This window comes from Typopeltis vanoorti, chromosome 2, assembly GCF_054136105.1.
Source record: "Typopeltis vanoorti isolate ZY-2024b chromosome 2, IOZ_Tvanoo_1.0, whole genome shotgun sequence".
NCBI classification, from domain to species: domain Eukaryota; kingdom Metazoa; phylum Arthropoda; class Arachnida; order Uropygi; family Thelyphonidae; genus Typopeltis; species Typopeltis vanoorti.
Window position 1 is genome coordinate 46548966 of NC_143550.1, and position 20539 is coordinate 46569504.

The following is a 20539-nucleotide window of genomic DNA, read 5'->3' on the forward strand; positions in this document are numbered from 1 at the left end:
AATCTAAATACGCCGAGCCCAAGTGGTACAATCAAAGAAAAACTTCATTACGCACCAAATTGGAGCGATGAAATCATGACGGAAATTTGCATACGACCATGCAACTAAATATTAAATGAGATTCATTAAATTAATGGGTGAACGCAAAGAAAACTACAGAATGCTACTGTAGTATAACTGTGCAATGATGAAGTAACTATGCCTGGAAACAAAAACATCATTTTATTATCTGTCCAGAGATAAACGTACTCACCTATAGGATGTTTACATTACAGTGGAATAAGACTTTTTGAATGATTAGATGGTTCTTCACTGAAAAGCCTCGGTTTGAATTTGTACCTAACTTTGGGCCACGTCAACTTCATCAGGGCGAACAGTGACCTACGAGTTGGGAAATGACTATTGAGAGGGCACACTCTGAAGCAAATTGTGTCAAATCTGCTTAATTTCCACTGTTGTTATCTGAATATTTTTGACTTTCTAATCACTGTGAAGTGCCTTCCGCACTTGAAATTATCAACTTCTATCACTCATTATAAAGAAAATAAATCAAAACTCATGACAACAAAGCAAACAGTGCGAGGACTTCTCTTCTCTCTGCATTAGGACAGTGGCATAGAAACACGTGACTTGCAAGTCCTTTGTAATAACAGCACTCGCAAGAAGAATTAAATGGCATAGAATCATTGTACAAGACAATAAAAGGCGCCTACTACCATTTGGCGTCATCAGGAAGTCGGTTCATCTCAGGAATGCAGTGGAACCGAATGAGATTTTCAATTTTCATTGAAAATGAAGTAATTTTCAAGTTACTTCATTTTCATAAAATGAAGTAACTGTCGTTGGAAAAGTTTTAATTCTAGAATGCGAGAGAACAAAGGTGAAAACACTTTCACTACTTGTTTTATTCTACTGATTATTAAGTTTGGTTGATGAAAATTTCATTCAATAAATTATCCATTAATGTTTAAAAACTGTTTTAATTCCTTTATTCGGTTACGATGAAGTATAAGGAATTCGTGTTTAAGAAAATTTAAAAATAAGCAAATTTGCGATTTGTTATAAAACTCAAAGTGCAGCAAAGTATTTACAGCGGCTTCATTTATTTACATATCAGGAGTATCTGCTGTTTGGAACGAGCTGTCAAACATCAAGGGCGAACACTCAAGAGTCCGCAGATTTACCAAGGCACATGTAAACGTCTTGAAGAAACGAGGCAAAGAAATCAAGCGAACAGATTGTCCGTCTGGTCCTGAAAGAAAAAACGAAATCCTCATTATTACGATATTAACGAATGTGCGCAAACATGTGCATCACTGCAGCAAATCTAGTCCCACACTTTAACAAATACATAAAAAAAAAAAAAAATTCTAAACACAAAAAAAGTTGCAAATTACAATTACACTTTTAGAAATATTTCTGTGATGCATTTCTAAAATGTTGATATAATTGCTTCCTATATGAACATATTCGCAATCGCTAATTAAATTATCGACATATAGGAGAAAGTTTTGACACAGAAAATTCAATTTTATTTCTATATATAAAAGAAATTAAATGCGCTTTTCGTTTTAATTTTCGGAAATTCAGTAGCAAGCTCCAAACACTATAAAAAAAAAAAAAAAAAAAAAAAAAAAAAAAAAAAAAAAAAAAAAATTGTAGGAATCGGCGTTAACCTTAATGGCTACAGTTTCTGCCAAATAAGTAGATGTTTTTATTACTGTATTGTTGTTTTAACACAAATACATGACACTAGTCTTTACTGATGCAGGAGTAATTTGATATTTCTTTTTCCACAATATTATGCCAGGTTAGGTGATGATGGATAGATAGGTGAGCATATCTGCTTTTCTACCAAGCTGTTAAGGGTTGAAGCCCGCTGTAGTATGGATGTTTGTGGAAACAATGCCTGAAGTGACGTGATTTGTTTATCGGGAGGGGGGGGGGGAGATTTGTTGCAATAAAGTGCATAGTGTACTGATATAAGTATTAAGTCTGCTTTCGAATGAAACGTACTGACAGATATCCCTGTCATTACAAGTGATCGATTGTACTGCATATTGTCAATGAACAGCTTTTGGAGAACTTAAGCTTTGCAAGAGATGTTATCAGAGGATGTCATATCATAACACTGGTAACAGGGTGCATCACCCAAGGCCGACTGCAGACATTATACACCGATGGGAATGTCATGGTCCCACTTCAGCTGAGAAAGGCATACCAGAAGCTAATCCTAAGGGACCAAAAAGTAATCAGAAGAACTGTATGGAAATTTCGGCAATCAGAAGTGGAAACGATCAAACAGAAGTTCAGAGCATCTACAGAGGTTCAGGTTAATATCACAGTACGAAAGAGCAGCTGTCTCGGTTTCTACTTGAAGCCGCATATAAATCAAACACCAAGCATGTCGATCGCAACAGAGAAGAATACAATGGTGTCAAGAACAGCGCTGGAAGCGATATAAAGCGACTAATTATTTCACATCCTTTTCCGATCCTTTCCGCAGCTACCAGTTTACCTGATTATTTATCGAGTCTCTTTACCATCATTTAATAACCTCCGTCACAGTTTATATCGAATTACAGGAAGTAATTACCGACGGATACAGCAGCCTAAGATAACAACTCTGTTAAAGTTCGTTAACTCTGAATCACTCCATTTTCATGCTAAATGATGATTTCTTTGTCCAGTGTGAAACCATCGCCTTGCACCATATTTAGAAGTCTAAAGTGGCTTGAAAAAGGCCGGCGTTTAGTCTCAACAGTAAAGTTCTCAGATTATCTAGCGCTTTGCCCGCTTATGACTTTACTGTTCGCAACGTTTCCTGGAAAAAGTCATAAAAAACATTGCGTGTAATCACAAGAAAATACATACAATTTACAGACATATCAGGTAGGGTTAACCGCCTATCAAAAGCAGTATCAGGTTTCTAAAAAAGAGGAGTTGCTTGATCATGAATGGCAACTGAACCTAACACGAAAGGAAAGGCGAAGATGGGAATGAGTCATTTAGCGTGTATTCATACTTAATCCTCGGGTTATTCGAGAAAAAATGCAGGTGTCATTCTGTCATTATTTATCATATCTATTAATGCGACTTGAGCAATTGTATTCATATTAGAGAGATTGCACATATGCTATAGTTTTCAATCATCTTGAATTTTTGAGTTCTCTCTTGAAATTATGACTGAAAATCACTTGTAGCTCTTGGAAACTTTATTATGCACATTATAAGATTGGTTTTTAATAATTTTAAAAAATTACCCAGAATGTGCAAAATGTTGACACCTTAATGAACGTCTCATATATTATTCGTAGGTGGAAGGCATTCTTAGCTTATGTTCTCTTCCGTTACCAGTTGATAAGCCATCAAAAGTAAAGCAAAATAATAGTATTACCTATTATTTTGCCCATTCTGGTAGTTTATACTTAGTATAATGTGCTCATCGTTATAGTAGTTCTCTCCCCTCCTGCCTTTTTTTTTTTCGCAGCATTTTTTTTGTACGAAATGTATGTTAATGTTGGACAATAGTATCTCAATGCCAAAAAAAATGCAACGAGAAGGGATGAGCATGTAATGACAATTAAAGCAACTAAGTCTACGAGGTGACTGTATTGTCTGGTAATTGCGTGCGTTCTCGTCATCACAATTTTCGTCTTTTGTGCGGTTATTTCCATTCAATATTTTATTCGAAAAACTTAACTGTGAGTATATAAAGAAGAGATTGTCAATTTAAAATGCATACAGCAGTGTAAGCTACTGCTAAAACTGCATTATGTACTCCATCTTATAAACGATGGGCTTAAATGATTTTAATGTTCTGGGATAATATATACTAGTACATGCATTTGTGGTATCATCTTTAGGCTTCTAAATTGTATATATATATTCAATATAGAAATGCAAGTTTGTCTATCATTCTTATTTATTTATTACTTAATATTTGATACATTTGAGAAATGTAAGTCAAGGACAGGTACCAAAAAAAAAATTTTTTTTTTTGTTTTTTGATAGCCAAATTTGATTTTTACAATTTTTTTTTTCATGCCATATTTGGATAAGCCAACTTCATCACTTCATACTGGCACCATTTGGGTAGCAGTAGAACATTAAAGAAGATTTATGAATAGGGCATTATAATGGCACGATGTCCACGTTTTTAGGTTTTGTTGTTCAAAAAGTGGAGATGAATCGTAAGGGAGTACAGTGATCTGATGTCCACTTTCTTCAAGAGTAGGTTAAAAATAATACGCAAATAAGTTCTGAAATCAGAGTTTACACAATCAGGAAAATGCCTTATAACGAATGTTCACTGTAACCACATTTTCAGTACCTTAGGAAAATCGATTCACTGCGAAAGACGACCATCGAACATTAATCTGGTCGCGATAAATGAACAATCGAAAAATGTAAATCTAACAGTCAAAAATAAAATCTAACTTATTGAACATGAGCTGTCACTAGTGCCATCAAATATTTCCGAGCGATAAAGTATATCATTCCATACCAACTTCAAATGTTGGTCAACAGTATGCAACTACTGCTTTTCTTTCTCCTCAGAAGCGGAGCTAGGGGGAGACGCAACTTTGAACCTTTCTGAACTTTTGCAGCTAATTCTAAAATACAGTCTCGAGAACTCAGTTCCAAATATTGTAATACTACTACGAATTTTCCTCACAATTGATGTAAGTGTTGCTAATTGTGAGAGGAGTTTTTCTAAATACAACTGATTAAGAATTACCTACATTACCATGAAATAGACTTCGCCAATGTCATCGACGACTTTGCTAACAGAAAAGCAAGAAAAAAACAATAACATTTTAGAATGTTGAAATTAAAGTTTTACTTAAAAAATAAACATAGTGTTTTAATTTATTTCCTTATACGTCATTTTGACTTTTTGTGGTATTTTTGAGGTGTATTGAGAGGGGCGGCAAAAGGTCTAGCTACACCACTGTCTCCAATCCTTGCAAGTACATAAACATTTGGATTATTAAAATAATTAAAGGACAAAGCATGCCACATTGACAGACATATATTTATTGCAATCGCAGAAAATGACCCAAAGTGCTTGCTGTATACAGTGAAACGACAACCGGAAAAAATACCCGTTTAACACTAACAGTGCATATAAAAATACTTGAACTAAAGAAGTATATACTAGTAGCCATTACAAAAATATCTAATGTAGACAGTGGTGTGGACATCTGTTATGATAGTACAGATTTGTATACATGATAAATTTTGCAACTAATTTCTTTTGTCTAGTGCTTATTTTAAAATTCGCCATCATTTGAAATTGCGAAATTTCAAATGATGTTGAATTTCAGTTAAAACTTGCAAAAACCAAAGGAACGAAAGTAGCTGTCACACCAGAACAATGAAACATGCATCGCTTAAGGCAGGTCGCAGTTCTAACATTCGTACAAACAAGTCCCCAAACAATCTCAATGACTCAAGTAGTGTTATCCACAATACGCATCACTTCCAAAAACATAAGGTAAAAACGTTGAAATTGTCTTAAGTACACTTAACAATTTTGTTCGATATTTCTCGATTGCTTGTGACATGGTCTATAACAGTGTGCACACACTCTAATTAAATGCTTTTACTCCCTTTTATAAGACTTCATTAAGTGAAACGAAACAATTAGAGAGATGAGAACATCAGCACGCGGGACTCTGAGTATCGAGTGGCCGCGAGGCAACAGCTGCGTATGGAGATGGAATGGTACGAAACACTAAGGTAGTGTCATCTTCGCGGGAGTTTAGTTACGAATTTCACTGGCAGGCGGATGGCTTAATCCATTTTACGCGCGAACAGCGACGCACACTATGGTTGCAAGTAATTGGCTGATTACAGGAGACCCGCCTATAACTCCAAATAGTGGACGTGTACAGTTACGACTCTAGACATGGAAAATTGGCTCGGCTTTCGGACTACATGTCAAACAGGTCACACGTGGCTCATCTTGTTACCTTTTACTAAAAAACGCTTCTCTATTTAAACATACGAACATTTAAATAATTTAGTCTACTACATTTAGTACACTGATATAAGAATAAATAAAAATAATCACGTAAAGTAATTCGTCAGTACAGATAGAGGAAGAGTTGGAATTTGCAATCGGTTAACATTTTCAAACTTCTAGAACAGTAAATCAGTGATTAATAGACAAGTATCGCTTAGGCGCAAGATTTTAGCCTAAATTACAAAATTTTAAAGCCAACATCAGCTCGATATTATTGGCCATAATGGGTCATTTTAATTTATCCTTGAGGATGTATTTAAGATAATCCAAAAGGTTTCTGAATTTATAACTTTATACTGTACTGTGCTTTCATTGTATATATTGTAAATAATGATTATATGTGTTCTATATGCTAAATCAAAAAAACACTTCTTGCTGGAAAATGGCATATGAATTATTACTTCATCCTTTCTAGGTACTTTCGCAAATTTATATATTGCATTACTGCGGTGCGGATGGATAGATTGTAATAAAATGTAGATATTATGACGTCCACGAGGTTTCAATAGGATCTCTTGACAAAATCACTTAAACTGATATTATTCCAACGCTGGCTTAATGTGATTAATGAAATTTGGTATTTAGGACCGGTATTAAAATCTGTCGAATCGTTTCAATTATGATTTCACTGGGACCAAAGGTCGTAGAAAAATTATATGTATAAAGTACATAATGATTTTTTTTTCTTTCCAGATGCATGTTCGCTAGACACGTACTGGCGAGCATTGCATCTGGGCTTGAAAGAATTACCAGTTTAGGGTATATTTTCACAACAGGCGCTATATCTTCGTCCTCCCAACAACCAGAAGAGAATCTGCTGCTCGTTTTGCCATCTAACAAAAAATAACATTTGTAAGAAGTCCGTTAAGACGGAACTCTGAGAATTAATGAGCGCCACTAAATGATTTCAGCCATACTGGTCGTACCGATGACCAGCTTCATGAGTGGATGAAATAAGTTAATTAATACAGTCTCCAGTCAGAGGAAACTGGTCCCCATGGAAATCCGCAGTGAAAAATATTAGTCCTGTGTGGTATATGATTATTTCTTCACAAAATCTTTAATATAGCCATTCCGATCTATTCAGTTAGAGAATATCGTTTCCTGGGAATGGCACTACTATCAGCATTCCTATAATACATCGTTACGAACTTGGACATTCCGTTCGGAATGTCGGGGAATTAATGTACTAGGGAACAACATGAAGCGAGGGTTAATCTGTTACCAAATGCAATTTCTTACACGTTTCATTCCACATTCGTAATTTGTCCCAACAATCACAAAGCGCTCTTAACGAAATCGTAAAATGCCATCTGAATTAATAAGAAGTTCCGACATTGTTTTCCAGATATAGTCTTCAAGATTACATAGCTTGGAAATAAAAGTCAACGAACACCCCAATGGGTAAGATGCATCGTGACACGTGACGAGTCTCTTGTAGCGGTAGAAATTGGAGGAATATGATGCTCCCAAGTCAGTGCAACTCTGTCCCGGTGAAATGGCTGCGAGAAGGGAACTAAAGACATTTGAAAGAAGCGTTGTGATAGGATGCCATGTTACAAGCCGATATCTGTTCGCCAAATTGAGCCATCGCAGATCAACAATCAGTGATACCATACTGAGATGGAAGCGAAGGGAGTAAACTGCAAGTGCCTGTAGGGTGATGTATGTGACCGTAGGGTGCTACGGCGAATAATATGTAAAAACCGCCATTCGTTGGCCGATACGTTGAATGCGAAATTCGAGCATCAACTGGAATAACCTACACAAAAACATTCAGAACTGAGGCTCACAACATCAGTTTCCATGATAGGACCGCAATATGCAAGCCCCACATCACTAGAACCAACATGCAGCATCGTCTTCAGTGGTGCAAAAAGCGTGTACGTGGAAACTTGGAAAGCTGTGTTATGAAGCGACGAATTCGCCACACCCTGCCGAGCAGATTTTTTCAGAATATTTTTCTTAGATACCGTTTTAATGAGGACATCTCGTGAACGGAGTTTTTTTTTTTTTTAAACAATTTTTGGGATCTGGCCAGCCCTTCTGGATAAAGAGGTGTACCATGCTTCCGATTCGACGCTCAACAGCTGAATGGATTAGCAATAATGATGTGTTTGTATACATTTCTGATGTTTTCTTTTTTTTTTTGTTGTTTCAATAATTTCTGAACCTGGCTAGGACTGGTGAGAGTCCTGGTAATCTTTAATCTAAGGAACAACATGAAGCTAGGGTTAATCTGTTACCAAATGCAATTTCTTACACGTTTCATTCCACATTCTCATTCCACAATCATATACCTAATATTTGATCACAACGGACTATGGAAAAGAATTACAGTAATTCTGCTTTCCCTTGCAGGCAAGCCAGATCCTGGTTGGGCCATGTAGAAGTCCTCTTCTTGCCAAAGCAGCGAGCGCAGAGTGGTAAGTTCTCCATTTCTGGATGTCCATCGCACCACACGGCAATAGGATGTTGGATCTAATGATGGCAGTCAGGAGAATACGATAATAAAAACAGAAGTAGAACGAAGTAAAATATATAAAAACGCTGAATGAAAATATCCACTGTCACTGGGAGCTCACCACCAGAAATAGATAACCCCATTGATAACATTTATGTCACAGAGCCGCATGCACATATTTTCTCTTCAAAGTATTCTTTGAAGAGAAAATATGTGCATGTGCACACACAGCATTCTTCTTCAAAGTATTTTCAATATTTTCCTGTAAGAAACTAAGACTTACCATGATATAATTTAGTAGCATACTCTTTCTGGTTCCCAGCAAAATACACGTGAGGGCATTCCGTTAAAATAAAAGGATCCTCTTCGTAGTATGGATAACAATCTGTTAAAATATCAGAATAGAATATTATTTTTTGGGGGGGAAAATGCTGCTTATTTGGAAGATTATGTTAGAATAAAATTATTACAGCGAATATCCTTCTATCCTGGTCGGAATATCACTCATCGAAGAAAAATGAAAAGCAGAATTTCTTATTTGTATGAAAAAAAAAAAGAACGGAGAAAGTGTAAAGAAAAAAAAATTGCTTCATTTTTAAGCATGCTACTGCATTGCTTTTCCCACTTTTTAATAATCATCAACCTTACTTTTACGCTGGCTCGGTCCATGCAAAGAAAGGAAAGACAGTTAGCTTGTTTTGCAAAGTTAAGTGTGGCATTATGCTAGTGCAGCAGTATACTGGAATCACTGAAAATTAATCTGCAGTTTCGCCAGTCAGTTCTTAAAAATGCGATAAACAAAAGCAAATCTGTAATCATTGCTTCCCAGTCTCGACCAGTTACGAAAATACTTCGGAAGAATGTGATTAAAGAAGATCTTGGAAAACTTCAATGGCTACCGACCTAGTTTCTCAAATAAAGGCGACTAAATCCTGATTCTCACAATTCACCATAATTGGATGAACCAAACGATAGGCTTCACAAGTGTTCGTAGTTTTGTAATCCCCGCTGTTTTTGTCAGGGAACCTGAAAAATAAGTTAGCAAGTGGGACATTAATAGAATTGAAGACAATCAAACGCAAGAAGCATTAATAATAATAATAATAAGTGGAAGTAGCAAGGAATTACAAAACTGTTAGTTGTTTGTCATGTTTAATTTTATTTAAATATTGTTTCAGTGCTAATGAAACGAATCATGCTGGTGAGAATCGTCAAAACGATAAAGCATAAATTGATTTATTCAGGTACTAGGGTTCAGGAAGAGAAGACAAGGGGAATGACCTCAATTCTTCTTCTTTGAACAGGATAAAAATGACTATCCCTTTTAAACGAAAAGGAGCACTTAGAACTTGAAGAGCGTACTTTTTTCAGAAAAAGAGTCGAAGACATTTTCATATCTGAGATGTAACTCAGATATGAGTTACATCTCAAATATACAAATATTACTGAAAAAAAAAAAAAAACATAAGAGGCAAACGGGGAAAAACTCTAAAGACCTTGATTGAGTCAACCAAATTCTCATATCAAGATCTCTCAAAGTATAGAAACATAACTCCTTAATGAACACAGGAAGGCAAAGAAAGTTTTAAAAAATAGAAAATCAATTAGTAATCTTACTAATGCTCAATATTGTAATCGCTCATCCCAGACCCTTTGTAGCATATACCCGTGGATGGTTGAAATGGAGGGCTACAATGCGTTCCTTCATTTCCTCAAGCCTGCGTGGAAGAGGTGATGAAACCACATCATTCTTGATGATTCCTACAAGACCGAATCACATGGTGTGATATTTGGATGGCGACTCATCCAGAGGCAGGTCTATATTTTGAACAAAATTCCCAACCTAGAGCAGTGGAAGATGTTTTTTAGGGAACCTCCTGACCTCGTAACAGACCCCGTGTGGCGGCCTGGGTATAAGAATAGTCCCATGGTAGCCCATGCATGTCGTAAGAGGCGACTAAAATGGGTATCCAGTGCCTCCTGATAAAGCTGGGTCACCCAGTCTCCGGGGGTCATAAATACGGAGGCCTGGTCCTTCAGGTGGGATGTGGGGCTGATGACCCTACCGTGGGGGAAAAAACTCGTCACGAAATCTAAAGAAATAACTGTTGGATGGACTAAATGGGGAGAAAATGCCTTAAAGATTTGAAAATTGGATCATGGAACGTACTCTCTTTTTACCGATGCTGGAGCAATTGGATAAATACAGGATACTTGTTACAGCTATCCAAGAAATGAGATGGAGGAGAGGAGATTACGAAAAGAAAAATCATATTTTTTATACTTGTCAAAAGAAAGATCACGTTTGGAACAGGTTTCATTGTAAACAAGAGGATAAAACATCTTATCATGGACTTCAAAGCAAACTCACTTGGAATATGTAGGTTACGAATTAAAGGACAGTTTTTTTAACTACAGTTTTATCTGTGTACATGTGCACCAAATGAAGAAAATGATGCTGAAAAAGAGTTGTTTTATGATGAATTAGATAAGATCATTTATATCACCTATAATATTTTTTACATCCAAAGAGGAAGTAAAAATTATTATAGTTGATATAAATGCCAAGATAGACAAACAGGATACATACAGGCCAACCATTGGAAAATATAGTTTACATAATGATACTAATGACAATGGGACAAGATTGATCAACTTTGCTTCTTCAAGAAATATGGTTAATGGTAGTAAAATGTTTAATCATTAAGATATTTATAAAATGACCTGGAAGTCTCCTGATGGAGACCTTTAACCAAATTGATCATCTTTTAATAGATGCAAGACACCTATCCAATTTGATGTATAAAAAGAAACTACAGAGGAGCAAATATTGACTCTGATCACTATTTGATTATATCAAAGATTAGAAGCAGAATCTCTGGGTCCCATGCTAGAAAGTTTAATAAGAAAAGATTGAAGGAATTGGAAGTTAAAGCTAAATATGGTGAGAAAATCAGGAAAACCTGTCTTGTCTAACCATTGGTGAGAGTGTTAATGAATCTTGGGATGTTCTTAGGGTCACAGTGACAACAGCAAACATAGTATTAGGAAAAATCAATAGAGTTAAATATAACCATTAGTTTGATGCAGAATGTGAACGTGTGTGACTGTATTAAAAAAATGAGGCACATACATAAACAAATGCAGCAAAGGAACCATACTCGAAACTGTGGAGGAATATCGTTTGGCTAAAAAAGAAAAAAAAAAAGAGTGCATAAGAATAAATAGAAGAAATACCATGAGGATGAACTTAAGAATTGGAACATCTCAGGAGTATGAAAGCAGATCTTTCTATCGAAAGTTAACTAGTAGTCGGAAAGATTTCCAGCCTAGAACAACTTATGTAGGGATAAAGAGGGTATAATTTTGAGTGGGAATGAAATGATACTAGGAAGATGGGCAGAGCATTTCGATCAACTCTTGAATTCAATATATTTGGTCAATTAGATGATATGGAAGAGAGCCAATATCTAGAAGCACTTGAACCAGTACCAACAGATGCATAAGTGGATGCAGCTATTAAAAAAACTTAACAATAAGGCCCCAGGAATGGATAGGATACAAGCAGAATTAATTAAAAGTGCAGGTACAGAATACTTAAAGCAACTATCTGAACTTATCAACAAAATCTGGATTAATAAAACAATTCCAGACGAATGGGATCTGAGCGTCATATGCCCCATCCATAAGAAAGGTGATGTAATGATATGTTCTAGCCAGAGGAATTAATTTACTATGTACTACTTATAAATTTTCTCTAACATTCTATTTAAAAGGCCTATGTAGACCTATGCAGTAGAATCGTGACCAAGGCTCGATGTAGGCTGAAGCCGTAGGAAGAAGCAGTAGAAAGAGCTACTCTGAAATGGTACGGTCACTTAAATAGAATGAGATGTGAAAGATATGCAAAAAGAACAGGATAAAGACCCAGAGAAAATTCAAGCCATGGGTGATTTGATGCAGTCAGGAGTACTCGAAGATCAAAAAGAGCGGATCAGGGACTTCACAAAAGCAGAACGTAGAAGAAAACTGCCATACAGAAAGCCAGGCAGGAAATACTATTTGATAGTATACATAACCTTGAAGATTATATACACTATGAAATGATACTGTAAAAGAAATCTCTCGAGTTATTCGGCTGAAAGGATATAATTAGATTTCAAGAATTCATTGTTATATGTGCGTATATTTATAATTAGTGACAAATAGAAGTGGCAGCGTAGAAGCAAGGACGTCGTAGTTCATTCTCAAAATAATTTTCATTCGCTTCCAATGCACAGGAATCATCCATAAATTAATAACTTATGGGAATTTATTGCAGTATTAAAAATCCTCTAATGCATTTTTATTTACGAGAGTAAGTGGCACTCACCTAGTGCTAAAAAGAGGGCTTAAAAGAAAAAGCAGCAGATCTGTACTTGAAAGGTGATATCACCGTTATATTTATGTGTGCTCTCCGGTCGATTTTACTCAGTTGCAGGGCAGATTTATTTGTTTGTTATTTAAAAAAAAAAAAAAAGGTTTCTTTCGGAAGAGGGAGCTACTTCTTGTATTTCAGAGTTACCTATAAACTAACTCTGAAATCGACTGAGGAGAGATAGAACACAGAAAAAATTCCTCTAGTCTGTGTTTTCAAAACAACTGAACCTGATTTCACTCTGCATATCTGGCGTCACGGAGGTTACCACGAAATTATGGGATGCAGCAACTAAACTCTGCGTGCAGTTTACTGATGTCTGTTAACTTTCTCTGTCTCCAGCCTTTCTAACCAAAAACGTATATATCGCGGTACTTGTGACTGTGTTACAGAGGCATTCTGTAAATAGGAGGGACAAATAAGAGAATATATGCAATTAACAAATCAATATGTAACCCTTTACAGCCTTAGTTATTTTATCAAATTCCAATCACACCAACTGGCTTGGTGTGATTGGAATTTGATTTGTTACAAAAGCTATTCGCAAACTTAAATGTACTTCGTGCAGGAGTCCTCCAAGCTAAACGAAATAAATTTCAATTGAAATGAATATTTACAAACTTAAAAATTAACAAATAATGAGTAGTTGTCAGATAATGCCCACGCACACAGACACACGAAAAGCTATAAACACGTTATAATATATTCACACGAATCTGTGCAAAGCGATGTTTTTATATGAAACACACACTTCCTAACTCAGTTACAGTCAATTTTCGAAAATACAATATATATATATATATATATATATATATATATATGTTAAAGATACCAAGCTATTTTTAACCTGGTTTTACTCCATTTCCCAAGTAAGCAAACAGACAAACAAGTTAAGTTTGCGCATGCACGTATTGCGAGTCTAACTGACCCTCAAAGTAGTGCAAGTCAAGGCAACTCACGGTAAAGGTAGAATAAGCTCTGATCACTATTCTTAATATTTACCCTTAATGCACAGCCCGTTATTATACCCAAGGTAAAATACTTTCTACATATATATATATATATATATATATATATATATATATATATATATATATATGCGTGTGTGTGTGTGTGTGTGTGTGTGTGTGGCTTTATTTCAATGCACATGATTAAAATTCATCTTCTGAAACTTTTATTTAAAGTTTTAGCAATGAATTTTTACTGATTAATGGCATACTTTGAGAGAAAATTTCATTTAATCAATAAATTATTTAGAAAAACTGACCCCCCCCCCCCCTAAAAAAAAGTGCTAGACATAAAAGCTCCAGGAAGTAACTAAGTCTAGCACAGGTCTAAGCTGAAGCATATTTCGTTGAGAAACAGTCAGACACTGTCAAATACAATCATCAAGAGAGCCATGACAGTCGGTACCACCTGTACAGCCGTGAGTGAAACAGCAGCATGCACTGATTACACGTTGGGGTTTGCTTTCCTTCCACGACATTTAATCAAATTCTCATTACATATATGTACAAATTCTGCAACTAGGATCTTTAACCAAATTAATAAGCAGTACGTGATTAAGAACTATACAATACTGCTCCAGGCGAAAGTCGCCTGGAAACAATACAGAGTAGCAATCAATTGCCACACATTCCAGAATAAAGTGAATATCATATATACGATATGCGATTCATTGTAAAATAACATTTTATATGTTCTAACAGAGCGCTTTATTATATCATTTAGAAATCGTACTATAAAAGTGATTTTTATATTAATCTTCTTCTTCTTCTACGCGTTATTCCCGCTTCCTATGCAGGGTCCGTGTGTTACTTTAGATGCGACTTCTTGTTAGTACTACTCCCAACCGACCCGTCGCCTGGTCTGCCGCTGGGGGGGGGGGGGAGATATATTTTTGGCTGTAGAAGCGTATGTTCACGGGGCCGGTTTGCCTGTTTGCGGGATGAAAAACGCCAGATAAACTGGCGGAAAAAAACCCTACTGACCGCGCCCAAGACCGGCTAACTTGGCTATGCCTGAGGAAGATCCTCAAATTCCTCACGTCTACAACGGGAATCGAACCTGGGACACTCCTTCCCCAGGCATATGGTTGCCAAACGCAAAGACACTAGGCTAACCGCGCGGTTGATTTTTATATTAATATATTATTCATTACTGAAATTTTACAAATTAAAAACAATTATTAATTATATGAAGAGCCAAAGGCTTCAATTCGGCAACATGAACTTATTTAAGTTAAGGGATATTACATCCCATATTGTTTCTTAGCCGAATATAGAAACTATATAAAGTTCGGCGATTCCAAGCGTAAGCAAATACCTGGATAGTGCAACATCTGACCCATTTGGTAGTGCTACACTGAGGCAACTCATAGTAAGGGTGGGGCAAGCTCCGATCACTATTCTTGGTATTTACCCATAATGTGAACTTAGCTCCTAGGAGCTGTATTACTGTTCTACATTATGAGAGAAGGTTGAAAATAAAGGTTGAAACCCAGACCGGTTTCAACCTTTATTGAGGTCTCATCAGTGAACGGCTAAGAAACAATATGGGATGTAATATCCCTTAACTTAAAAACAATTATATTAAAATTTGGAGATTCTCGCTGAGTTTCGTAAATAAAAATAACTAAGCTAACAGTACGAAACATACCGATAACTAAAACTTCAAAATTCATTATCGTTAAGCCATGTGGAGTAAAAATGGAATGAAATGTTCGCTTGCAGAATGAATTACCTACAGGAAGAGAAGACGTTTAAAACTGCCGAGAACTATGAATTGTGTAGGTGTTCAATGTGTGCCTGAGTATTGTGAAACCTCACCCACTAACAGTAATATGCATGCACTGCTGCATTCATCGATATTCTGCTTTGTCCTTATCTGGAACTCATGTTTGCAACACATTCTGTTAAGTTATTGTTCTTTCATACATTCAAAGGGCAATGAATTATTCACTGTTGTTTAGTAATCAATATTATGCCACCTAGACCAATCAAGGAAAGGAGCATAAAAATACTAATAACTTTAATATGTGCATTAAATCTGCATTTAAAAAAAAATCTACACTAGTTACCATATTTGCCGGCGTATAGGACGCACCCCCTTTTTTGTACACATTTTTTAGGAAAAAAACTTTATCACTGAATATTATAATGAATTTACAGTATTTCAAATATAAAGTAATAATAGGTCTACTTTCCACAAATACCTAATCTAACTATGAAAGGGTACCCACCATTTAATCGTCAAAACCCAGAAATTCATCTCCAGAGCTAAATAAGAGACACTTGAAACCTCTTCTAAATCAGAATCTGAGTCCTCATACAACAAACTGTCCTCTGTACCATCCAGTGCATTACTAATTCCACACTTCTTAAAGGATTTAACTACTGTCTCAGTTTTCACAGCATCCCATGAAGCTTTGGCCCACTCACAAACTTGCGAAAAGCCAGGCCTCTTCCTTCTTCCTGATGACGTAACCTCAAAATCTGAAGATTGCATCCAGCTGTTCCGCTTCTCCTTCATAAATACCTTAAATGGTTTACTAATACAGAGATCTAAAGGTTGAAGCTGACTAGATAGACCTCCTGGAATTACAGCTAACTGAGTTTTCAATTCCTTGAGTTTATTTGTAACATCGTCTGTTCTGTGAGAACGAAACTGATCCCATACTAGCATGGCAGGCTTCTTCAACAGTCCACCAGGGCACCTAGACCAAATTTTATCTATCCATAACTTCATTCCTCCTCTATCCACTTTGCGTGAACATATACAAACACTCCTTTAAGCAGTTTTTCTTTGGATAGTGTCTTCCTTTTAAAAATAAATAGTGGCGGCAATTTTGTCCCATCAGCACAGCAGGATAAAACAACCGTGTAGTGAGTTTTTTCGTGCTCCGAAGTTTTAATAGTAACACTTTTAGTGCCCTTGGAATCTACAGTTTTCTTTGAGGGCACATCAAAAGTCAGTGGAACCTCGTCCATGTTTCCTATTTGCGCAAGTTTAAAATTTTCTCGTTTCCTTGCGTTAATGACGATCATTATCATTAATGATGTTAATGATAATGATGAAATTCAATCTTTTTTTCTTCATATTCAGCTGGCATCTTTTGTGATTTTTTTGTTTTAGTCCGCATACATAGCTGGTTTCTCTTCATGAATCTTGAACACCATGATGTTGATTCAGTAAAGTTGGTGATCCCTCTGTTAGTGGCTATCGCTTTCGCTTGATGAATAATCATGTTTTGTAGACATTGAAAGTCCCGCTTTTCTTGGGTCTAAAATGCAAGTATTCAGTTCTGCCTCAAGTTCTGGGCAATTTGCAATCATTTTCTTAGTTGGGGGGGGGGGGGGTCCGAAATGCCTCTCTGCAGCCCTGTTTCCATGTTCTTTAGCATACACATTCACACGTAGCGTGTATGCAATATTGTAACAATGCCGACGTTTTCAGCGATAATTTGCCAAGAAATTTAGAGAAAATTTAACGGCAGAAATTTATCACCGTTCACAACTGCGACAACAATTGGAAAGATTAAACGAACAGGACAGCTGTGATCGTCGATGACAGCACATGTGTATCCACTGAACTCTACGTCAGTGTTTCTCAAAGTGTGATACGTACCCCTGGGGGGGGGGGGGTACGTGAAAGGTCTTCAGTGGGTCCGTGGCAATTTTCGGCTAAGCATCATTAACGCATAGAATAAAATCCAATGTATCTGTGAAGTTCGAGATCGTAAAATCCTATTGTATCACTGAATAAGGTACAGAGACGTCTGCAGGCTATGCAAAGTTTCTCAACAAACAGTGCAATTAGAGACAACTGGGATAAAAACGGCACTAACTAATGAATCGCATATCCCCCCCTCCCTCCCACAGAAAATGCTGTATGACTCAAGCAAAACCATATGTTGCCGGTGTAACATATGGTTTTGTTTGAGTGAACGTGTTAAAACGAAGAAATATATAGTGAATGTGTTTCAGATATTATATAAGGAATTCGGTTGAAGAGAATTAGCATTTCAACTCAACTGTCGGCTTGTCTTTGTCATTCAGTAGCACGATCTTTTGTTAATACGGCACCAATCATATGAACGCGGATGTCTGAAGTTTGAGAAACACTGCTCTATGTAACTGGAATGCTCTCACACACACCGCAAGGAAGCAATAAAGAAATCGCGTAACTCGGAACAGAGAAAATTTCCAGAAATGAAAATAATAAAAAAACTGAGTATCGGCGTATAAGACGTACCCTGTTTTTCAGACCTATTTTCAAAGAAAAAAAGTGCGTCTTATACGCCGGCAAATGCGGTATTTTTGGGTTTTATTTTATTATTTAGGTTAGGTCATTTCGTTAGCTAATTATTTGCAACTATTTTCCATACGAGTGCAACAAGGTATTCATTATCAATGCTTTATTATTATAGTCAAATTCCAATTAAATTACGAAAAAAAATTAATCTATGCAATGCGCATGCACCCACATTCAAAACGTTAATTTTTTTTAATGCACTACTTTTCAAACTGTAAACAATTTTAATTAAGCTGAGAAAAAAAATCACTACTGATAATATCATAAAGTGGACACCGGCTTCCTAACTTTATACTAATTTTATGCTACCTGGATACAAAACAAACAATCGATTCTCGACCCACCAGAGAAAATGAATCGAAAAACTCATGATTAAAATTCACTACTGAAAAAAATGTGCGTTCATACATAATCATTTTGTTCAACCATTTGGCGACCATAAAACAGCACCTTTTGTGATTTTCTTAAGGGGACTTCGCCTTTTCGTGGGTGCACAGCACAGTACATTGGTATAATGAGTGGGCTGAAGTTTATTATTTTTTTATATATTTTATCTATATTTTACATAATCCAGAAACCCTCCCCTAGAAATCAAAGACTGACCTTTTTGTCTTTGTTTAAATTTATCTTCCACCAAAATACAGTTAAAGATATCCACGTTCAATTCGATCCCGCAGCAATTCCAGCGGAAATTTAAAAGTGAATGAAATTCCTTACATAATTACTCAGGTAAAATGAAAATCCATATATGTACTAAAACTAACTGAGTAAAATAAAATTATAGCTAATTATATATAAAACTAGCTATAAAATTAGCCATTAACTATAAAAGCAGCAAACGCAAGTTTGCTGTTTTTATAGTTAATGGGTTGCTTTACCATCAGAAGAAGAACGCTAGAGAAACAAAAAGTGCGACCTTAGCAGGCTCAGCAATCCACATCAGTTTGACTTTAAGTTGATTTTTGTGCGGATTTATACATCGTGTCGAATGGCACCTTCAGGAACTAAATAACTAAACAACGGATCAAGCATTGTGTAAAGATAGGGGGAGAGCAGAAGTTAAAACAATCATTTTGATAATTTAAGCATCTTTAAACAGGGCAAAGAGAATGGAGCAGACGATCTTTGAAATGGATGACCGAAAATGACGACAGCCCCGAACTAGTGGACAAAATGAATGATTTACTACCCAGTGATCACCAACGACAATGTAAGTTAACTGCTAATAAGGAATCGAAAAAGGTCTATAATTACCACAGAATCGGGGAAAAGAAAAACGTGTTGCCCCCACACTATTTGTGTGATGAGCAAAAACAAACGATTTTTTTAAAGGTCACTTCCACCCATGAAATATGCTAATATGCTATAGGCTCTTAGCCTATAGCATATTGGTATCGGAGGCGGAAAAAAACAGGATGCTTGCAAAGATTCTGCTCAAACAGCCATTGGTGAACCTGATTTCGGAATCGGCTAATTACCGGGGCAAGAGCTGGCGCTTTTGGTATGATCCTGAAACCAAAGGACAGAATGATGATTAGTAAGTCCAAATCAAGTTCGTTTCCAGAAATTACGTACCAAAACATTTGAACTCATTCTTCGATCACCAAGGCATAATCCACATGAAATTCGTTTTCCATAAAGTAGGACTGTTATTAGCAATTACTACTTAGAGGTACTAAATGTTTGTTGGCGAGAATCAAACCAGAGCAGCCAAACAGTATGGTTGGGGGCAGCCACATGACAATGCACCTTCTCCCACAACTAACAACATGCAAATTTGGGGTTCTTAAGCAGGTTGCAGTGTTCGGCCATCCTCCTTAGTCCCCAGATTTGGCTACTGAAGACGAAGGGACGCCAGTTTGGCAGCGTTTACAAAATCGAGAAGAATATGACAACACAAATAAATACAATAACAGCAGATGGGTTTCCCGAGTTTTCCCAGAGCTTGTTTGAACGCTATAACAGTATATTCGGTCCCATTTGAAATTAATTTAGAGAGAACAAAATATTTTGCTCATTCATATTTTCCGTCATTTGAATTTAGTTTTATTTCTTGTTGCTATGTTGTGTGTACACTGTACTGAAAGACAAAGCAGAATGCATTATAGCGTTAAACAAGTTATTAGCCGAAAGGTAGAACTAGACTAAATACAAGGACATAAGCTTTAAAATAGGGCGCTTTCAATTTTCTCTTTGAACTACAGACAACGATAATCTTATTATCAGAAGGCTGTTTCTCTTTACTAGATGACAGTATTTGCCTAGTGACAGCTAGTCTTCCCAATTTATCCTAAAGTGTTATCATAAAACAAAT

The 20539-nt window shown here is 36.3% G+C and overlaps 1 protein-coding gene across 2 annotated transcripts in view; it reads right to left on the minus strand.

The window, feature by feature from the left end:
- Positions 1 to 960: 960 nt before the first annotated feature.
- The window catches only part of PolD2 (DNA polymerase delta subunit 2), a 186682-nt gene continuing 167103 nt past the window's right edge, over positions 961 to 20539 (minus strand). For both annotated transcript variants that reach the window (XM_090404738.1, XM_090404730.1), the window contains exons 9-10: positions 8779 to 8880; positions 961 to 1252 (exon numbers count right to left, since the gene is read on the minus strand). In XM_090404738.1, the coding sequence (XP_090260864.1) occupies positions 1107 to 1252; positions 8779 to 8880 (248 nt within the window). In that variant the 3' untranslated portion in view covers positions 961 to 1106. The remainder of the gene's footprint in view (positions 1253 to 8778; positions 8881 to 20539) is intronic.